The sequence below is a fragment of the Gossypium arboreum genome, chromosome 13 (assembly GCF_025698485.1).
Source record: "Gossypium arboreum isolate Shixiya-1 chromosome 13, ASM2569848v2, whole genome shotgun sequence".
Classification (NCBI taxonomy): Eukaryota; Viridiplantae; Streptophyta; class Magnoliopsida; order Malvales; family Malvaceae; genus Gossypium; species Gossypium arboreum.
In genome coordinates, this window is record NC_069082.1 from 94,960,711 (window position 1) to 94,969,071 (window position 8,361).

General features: G+C 32.8%; 1 protein-coding gene across 1 annotated transcript; it reads left to right on the plus strand.

Moving 5' to 3' along the window:
* Positions 1–3,087: 3,087 nt before the first annotated feature.
* Positions 3,088–7,912, plus strand: LOC108462032 (serine/threonine-protein kinase haspin homolog). Its single transcript, XM_017762037.2, has 13 exons — positions 3,088–3,547; positions 3,969–4,059; positions 4,277–4,773; positions 5,071–5,194; positions 5,333–5,442; positions 5,719–5,830; positions 5,988–6,080; positions 6,224–6,285; positions 6,370–6,500; positions 6,600–6,670; positions 6,767–6,819; positions 7,216–7,282; positions 7,447–7,912. The coding sequence occupies exons 1-13, from the start codon at positions 3,297–3,299 to the stop codon at positions 7,564–7,566; spliced, it is 1,782 nt and encodes a 593-aa protein (XP_017617526.1). The 5' UTR covers positions 3,088–3,296; the 3' UTR covers positions 7,567–7,912.
* The last annotated feature ends 449 nt before the right edge of the window (positions 7,913–8,361 follow it).

The following is an 8,361-nucleotide window of genomic DNA, read 5'->3' on the forward strand; positions in this document are numbered from 1 at the left end:
TACTATCAAAGCATAAGGAACCTTTCTCATATACCCTCTTTCTTCTGCTATCTTAGGACAATACTCTAAAGAAAGATCGAAGCCCAATACAAAAGTTTGTGTACCTTTCTTTGAATTGATCATTGCAAAGCATTCCAATATCTTGTCTATATATGAAACTTGCGATAAAACTATCACTTTGTTCCTTCGATCCCTTAGGATCCGAATTCTTAGAACATAGTTAGCTTCACCCAAATACTTCATGCTAAACTATTGGGGTTAAACATAGTTTAACTGATGACAACATCCTTACATCATTCTTAATGAGTAAATTTCACTGACATAAAGAAGTAGAAAAACCATTTTTCCATCTACAATCTATTTGTAAACACAAGGTTCATCAATGTTTTTCTTAATTCCAAAAGCTTTGATTGCTTGATCAAATATTTGATTCCATGAGCAGGATGCTTGCTTAAGCTCATACATACATGAATTTTAACAACTCGTAAACTTTATGCTTGTCTCTTTTAGCTATATATCCAGTTGGTTACACCATATATATATATATATATATATATATATATATATATATATATATATTCTTTCTTCAATATAGTCGTTTAGAAATGTTGTCTTGACATCTATTTGTCAATTCTCTAATCGAGAGCTGCTACAATGGGTAGTAAAATGCGGATAAACTTGAGCATTGCTACTGGAGAGAAGGTTTCTCGTAATAAATACTTTATTTATGTCAGGCACAGGTGTCTCTAGTGTAATATTTTCATTTAAATATACTTGTATTTTTCAAACAAATTGGTTTGATAAAATATTAATTAATTACATTAATTTCCTTTAGATATTGTCTTCAACGGTTTTTGCATGCAAAGAAAAATAGAAGTAAATATGGGTTCATTGGTTATCTAACATTTAACTAGTACTAAGCGGTATTACATGGTTGGATCGTAATACACATAGACAACATGTATTAGTAGATAACCTAATCAAACCCTTAGTCTAAATAGAAATAAGAAAGCTGAATGCAAGACTAATATTTCATTTATCAAGTCTAATTAAGGAGATGTTTTGTCTTAAGTGTCGGAGTGGATGACTCCCAAAAGATAAATATATAGATCTGACTGACCAGATTGGTAGTACATCAAATAAGACCTAAGTAGAATAGATCTTAGATTTGTTTTTGGATTTATTCACTCACGACATTCATAATATGGCATACCTTAATTCTAAGTGGATGATGGGTTATGTATGCGTTACTTGTATTCTTTGATGTAAATAAAAGCTTGAGTTTAAATAGATAAGGAACTGAAAGCCAGTGTGTTGGGTATACAACTTTTGCAATATGTAGCATCATTTACAATAGTGGAATTCATAGCCCAACTAATGGATAAACAATATCCTCTCATCGACATTACATGATAGATGAAAAGTAAACATGGCCACAAGTCATTGTCTTTGTGATGAATGACTTGATTACTATCTGATATTAATTGACTTTTCATGAAGGAAGATATAATGATTACTATGAAACAAAATATGATCATATTGAGAGAACGAATTTATCTCAAAGAGATTAAGGATATCCTATGAGGGTAACACGCTTATGATAAGGTCATTAGATGAGCATTTATTGATTAGCTTTTGTAATAGTATGCAGTTAGGGAGAGCTTAGTCACAATACTATAGTGGAATGACTTCGTGACTAAATAAGTTTATAATTAATAGATGAAAAGTTAGAACTTAATTATAAATTATTTGATCCCTAATTATATATGTCTAATCAGTCCCTTATCTAACCCGTTGAAACCAGAAATGAATTGCATGCAGAATCAAATGAATGGAAATGATGAAGTTAGAGAAATGGGTCATATTCACAAATGAATGCGTTTTCTCATTGAGTATAAAATGACTTGAGAATTAATTTAAGGTTTTCAAATTATTATTTAATTAATTATAATTAAAAATTGAAATTCAAAAATAGAATTAAATTAGTTAGTCATTATGAATCCATTGAATAAGAAAATTAAATATATTTCCTCATAATTTTTATGGTACTTATGACTTTAATGTAATTAGAATTGGATTAAGAAAATTATTTAATTGAAAATTAATTTAGTTAATTTAATTAATTGAATAAATAATATATATTTTAGAAATAAAAAAAACAAGCATGGGTTAATTTAAATTATAAAATATTGGATTAAAAGTTAAAAAACACATATAATTGGATTCAATACATAAGAGGCTAAAAACTACTAATATTAAATGAAAGTGGTGACAACCCTAGTATTATTATTTAGGTGTGCCACCCACCCTACTATACTTAGAGTAGGAAGCATTTTTCATTAAAATAATATCATTTGTCTAAGCCTTGTACAACCAGGACTCTTTTATCTCTCTTTATATATAGATAGCATCGAACTTAATACACAAGCTTCTTGATTATTGAGTTAATGTTGTTCTACCACAAAATAGTGGTACTTTATTTACTTAAAATAAATTCTATTTTCTAGAAATTACAATCTTTATCGGTTTCTATTGAAAGAATTACTTTTTAACTGAAAGTAATAATATTGTTTTTTATTCTGTGTTTGGTTCGTATTGCTTGAGTCCGCACTCAACGCTATTTGTGGTACGATGATAGCGAAGAAGTGATGATAGCGAAGAAGGTTGTTCGGTTGAAATCTAGGGTTGACTTGAATCTGTCATGCACAAAGGATATGCACTTTTCAGTAAAAGTTTATTGTTATAAATACCACAAATCGACTCGATTTTGAAAATTTATATTTTATAAATCAAAATATTAATAATATATTTTTATATTTTTATTGAAATATCATATAAGTAATGAACTTTACCCACATTTAAATACATATTTTTTTTATTTTACAATATAATATTTAAAATGAACATTTTATTTCTTAAATTCACCTTTTGACAGCAATACTAAATATTTAAATCTTAAATTAAAATTTTCAAATATATTTATTTGAAACACTTTTAAACAAGGAATAAGAAATTAGAAGAATAACCAATTTTTGCGTAATGGTTTTTTTTTTATTGTTGTGATGAATGATGATAGAGATTGGGCCATTTAGTCGTTGGGCTGAATGAAAGAGTGGGCATATGGATGAAGTGGTAATTGGACCAAAGCTCGTCTCCCACAGCACAGCACAGCACAGCACAACCAATCCATGATCCCTTCCCGCCTCCCTGCATATTCAAATCACACTGTTTTCTCTCTCTTTTACGTAAATCTCCGTCTGTCTATATATCAATCAGGGGCTAAGTAAGATTTAATAATGGATGGCAAAGCAAAAGCAAGATCGGGCGGAGAGGTCGATCTTTGGTCAGAGATCATAGGAGCGTCGGATCAACCATCCACAAACGCACCCTTAATCCAACCCGTTTATCAGAGAAGAAGACGAACATCTCACCCCACCCCCTCTGACTCAGACCACCCCCTGCTGCTGCAACCCACTAACAGCAATCGCCTCAGTTTCGCTGCTGCTAACAACAAGCGGGTCAGTTGGAATCGCTCACTTTCCATCAGGTTCCTTCTTTCCCTTTTCCCTTTTTTAACCAGCATTTATTGGGTATTATCCTAATTTTGCCTTATTTTAATTCCATTTTCTTTAAAGACAAAATTTTATGCTTCCTTTCTCTTTCATCTTCAAATTTACCTGCAAATTCAAAGAACCATTATTATGCTCAACAGCTACACGAGGAAAAAAAAACTATGCTACTTGTGCCTTACCATAGAATAGGATAAATTATTCTCACACTATCCAAGTTTGACGCTTCCCTGACTACAATTTAATGTTTGCCTGCTTATGCTGGTTATTTGATGTTCAGGGTTTCCTTTTTTCCCCCCATTTATTTTGTTTCGTTGTCTGCTCAAAAACCTTCAAATACGTTTTTAATGCTTTTTAGGTGGTGAGTTTTATTATAACTCAAATTTCTGCTTCATTCAGAGGGAGGATAAGCATTGCTGTTGCTCCTTGCTTGGCGAATCAACCACAACAAAAGCAGCCCAGGAGAAGGGGGAAACCGCCTGTTCCTAAAGTATGTCTGACACACCTTCTATTTCCTATTTCCCATTTTCTTTCTCTCCTCCCATTTATGCATAGTGTTCCCATCTTCACATTCTCAAGTCTCAACTTAGTTTCCTTTATTTCTTCTGTTGCTGCGCTACTCCTAATGTCCAAAACCTATCTAGTGTCTTGAGAAAGGTGCATTGGATACTTTGTCATTACAAATTAATTTCTCTGTTTGTTTACAGGGCAAGGCTGCAGAACAATCAAGCTTCGATAAGGAGAGAGCATATTTTCAAGAGGTTGATGCCTTTGAGTTATTGGAGGAAAGCCCATCACCAAAACACTTTGGGACATGGGCAACAGGCAATCAAACTGTCACTGATCCTATACCACATGTTTCAACCAGATTAGAGAAGTGGCTCTTTTCAAAGAAGATAAACTTCAGTTGCGGGCCTTCTACCACCTTGTCCAAAATATTAGAAACTCCTGCTGCTCCAATGGATCCCATATATACTAGTGGTTTGGATTTATCAAGTGTAAAAACTCCCGAAAAGTTCAGTCCAGTATCCTTGATTGGTGCTGACCAAGGTTGTGAAGATATAAATGCTGCCATTAAGAAACTTTCCTTGGCGTCTAAATCAACATCATCACATCTTGATCGTATTGATCCATTTACTGCTTTGCTGGGAATTTGTGAACAGCCAAAACCAATGAAGTTCCTTGATCTTTTCTCTAAGTATTGGTTAGTCTCTCTCTAATTAATTGTTTTCCTTTTCCTCTTGAAGAAAATTGCACATAATTTATTTTAGAGGTTTAGCATGCAAGGGAGGGTGAACCTCATTGCATTGGTAAGGTTACCACAGTGCAGAAGCGTCCTTCTTTTTCTGCTATTGAGTTTTGACTCTGTTGTGTTGTCATGCAATGTGCTGTCTCATTTTCAGAAATTAGAAATGCATATTTCTAGGTTAATGGGTCTCACTAAATTTAGTTGATCATGTATACTGCTTGGGTTGATTATGGTGAAACCTTCTTGACTCAGTGCTCCAGAAAGTATTGCCAAAATTGGTGAAGGTACTTATGGAGAAGCCTTCAGGGCAGGCAATACCGTTTGCAAAATAGTTCCATTTGATGGGGATTTTCCAGTAAATGGAGAACTGCAAAAGGTATTTATTCTAAATTAATTTTTCTAAAAGTTGTTTGCAGGTTAAATTATTTTTTCAAATGAGGATGTATTTGATTTTTTTGGATGAATCCATGATTTGCTTGTCTTATAATAACCCATATTCTTCTCCTGTCTTCAGAAATCGGAAGAATTGCTTGAGGAGGCTGTGCTCTCACAAGTTCTTAACAGTTTACGAGAATTTGAGAAGAATGATAGTAATGCTTGCACGACCTTCATAGAAACAATTGAGTATGTCTTCCGCAACACATTTTTCTATATCATTCTTTGTAACCTTCCTTTTGAAACCATAAGCAAACATTTCAACAGAAACAGTTTTTTTTCTTAGTTAGCTTCTTAGGTCATGGTCAAGAGAAATCCATAGTTCAAGAAATATGCCTAATAATGCATAACTGGTTGTGCGCTTTCAATTTTGCAATTGCATCTTTTCTAGTCTGGCCTGCATTTAGGTTCCTATTTGATGACTTATTGTTCAGATTATCTCTTATTGATCTCTTTCTTTGATAGTTTAAAGGTTTGCCAAGGTTCTTATGATGCGGCATTGATTAGAGCCTGGGAAAAATGGGATGAAAAGAATGGCTCAGAAAATGATCATCCCAAGGAGTTCCCGGAGAAGCAGGTATTTTCTTTTCCTGATGATATGTATGCTTAAGAAAGTTGTAAATAAATACTTTATGAATACTGCACGTATAGGGAACTCCCAAAATTATGACCAAAGTACAAATATTTATTGTGTACCAATACTCTTTTGTTGTACCTGATGAACTTGCATTCAGCGCTATCTCGTCTTTGTTCTACAACATGGTGGTAAAGATCTTGAAAGCTTTGTACTTGAGAATTTTGATGAAACACGAAGTTTATTGGTTCAGGTAAATCAAACAACTCTTCTGGTGATATAAAATTATTCAAACAAATTTGATAAGTAATTTTCTAGAGAAAAAGATGAGTTCAGTTCACTGGTTATTTAATCTGTTATTAGCAGCTCTCAGTGAACTTATCAATTGCATTGCAGGTTACAGCTGCCCTAGCTGTGGCTGAAGCTGCATATGAGTTTGAACACCGTGACTTGCACTGGTCCGTTTGCTGTCCTATCTTTTATGGTAACTTGTATCTAGATTCTGACTGCTGACCAATGATTTTTTTTTTTCATTTTTATAGGGGAAACTTACTTTTGAGCCGAAATGGTTCTGTCACTGTGAAGTTTATTCTTGAGGGCAAGCAAATATCCTTTAGGACATATGGGTTATCGGTGTCAATAATTGATTTTACACTATCGAGAATAAACACTGGTGAAACTTTCTTCTGCTTTTATTTATTTATTTTTCTTTTAATTTTGCTACATCAGAGGTTTTATGAGATAAACATTTTGCAATGGCATTGGTGTACAGGAGAAAACATACTCTTTTTGGATCTTTCACAGGATCCTTATCTTTTCAAAGGTCCAAAAGGAGATAAACAAGTAAGAAACAGGAACAAGCTGCATTCATAATTACATACAATATGCTTTCACATCTAATCTAGCAAAATTGTTGCACTAATGAATTATGAAATACAGTCAGAAACATATAGAAAAATGAAGGAGGTTACAGAAGATCATTGGGAAGGAAGGTATTTTTCTGATCTTATAACATCTGAGCATAGGCCACTTTTTCTGTTTCATCAATTCAAGCACTTAAACTGTGCAATTACCCCACACTATTTTAACTGAATGAAGTGAACCCCATTATGAATGAACTGGATCCAACAGCAACACTGGAAAATTTGCTTAGATCCTGGTCTGTTTTGTAAAACCTATCAAGTTTCGCTGTTATGAGTGTTCTAGTAAAATCTATAGGGATGACTGAGATCCATAAAGCTGCGTATGCATACCCCAGAAGGGCATTTGATTTGTCTTGAAGATTTTAGTTCTCTTTCATTAAGCCATATATTTTCACACTGTTACATTTTGAAATTGGTATGTATGCAGTATAATAATACATAATTGATTTTTTTTTTGTTGTACAGTTTCCCCAGAACAAATGTGTTATGGTTGGTATATTTGGTGGATATACTGCTGCTGAAGAAAACATATGTAAGTGATATTCATCCAATAATTGAATGAAGCATGTTCACTTGGAAGTTTGAAAAATGTTGCGGATGTTTTGCCTTTTTACGTTGGTTGATTAAGGGAAATAATTGTCTATCAAGGCTTGAAATACTGTGTGGTGTGCTTATTTGACAAAAATGGGGATACAGGTACGTTGTTCAAAGAATGAGAGGGACATGCGGTCTTTGAAAAAGCGTCTGGACAAATATGATTCCGCTAAGGAAGCAATTTTGGATCCCTTCTTCGAGGATTTGTTTGTGAATAATTAATGCTTTGAATTGTAGAAGGGATACGGATCATAACTAACCACAACTTGACAGAACCTTAGAAGTTATAACGGTTCCAAATACCGTGTTTGGTAGTAGCAGTAGTAGAATTGGAAATTTTGTAATCTATGATTACATTGTAATTGCTGCTTTGAATTGTGAAATGGCTGGGGATGGGGCTGGGGCTGGGGCTGGGATATTAGCTGCTAATGAAGCTTTGAATACGTCATTCAAGTCACATGACATGACAGCCCTAGCATGACTTGGGAAACTAATCTCCCATCTCCATGTATTAATATTTGCCTAACTATATTAAATATTACTTTACTTTATCATTACAGTATTATTACACCTTCATGCGGTTGGATTTGACATTAAATTAGATAAACAAATGGCTTGATTTCATTTGATTTGATTGTTAACTCTTTTAAATGCCCATTTTAGATAAATTTCGAGAGCTTCTGTTGTAGGCTAAAAGATATACATATATATATTAAAAGCTTTTATTAAATTAACCGATTATAAGTTTCTTTATATGTGGAGAGGAATAGAGATGTTATATAAATAGATATATAAAAAATCATAGAAAATTATTAAAAATCATTAAAAAGTATAAAAATAATAAAATTGTTTTTTAATATTATAAGTTAATAATTTTAAGTATTTTTACAAATTTGGGTTTCTAATAATACTTTGAGTATTTAGTTAGAAAATTATGTCTTTTTATTAGGAATTTGAGTTAATAGTTGTTAGAGAATATTGTTATTTAGTGAGATATATTGTTATGTATCATATAAA

What these genes read in the sequence shown, in the direction of transcription:
- LOC108462032 (XM_017762037.2), top strand. Translation starts at nt 3,297, where the DNA reads ATGGATGGCAAAGCAAAAGCAAGATCGGGCGGAGAGGTCGATCTTTGG. An exon ending in GATCTTTTCTCTAAGTATTG is followed by an intron (nt 4,774 to 5,070) that starts GTTAGTCTCTCT and finishes TTCTTGACTCAG; the next exon opens with TGCTCCAGAAAGTATTGCCA. An exon ending in GTCCAAAAGGAGATAAACAA is followed by an intron (nt 6,671 to 6,766) that starts GTAAGAAACAGG and finishes TATGAAATACAG; the next exon opens with TCAGAAACATATAGAAAAAT.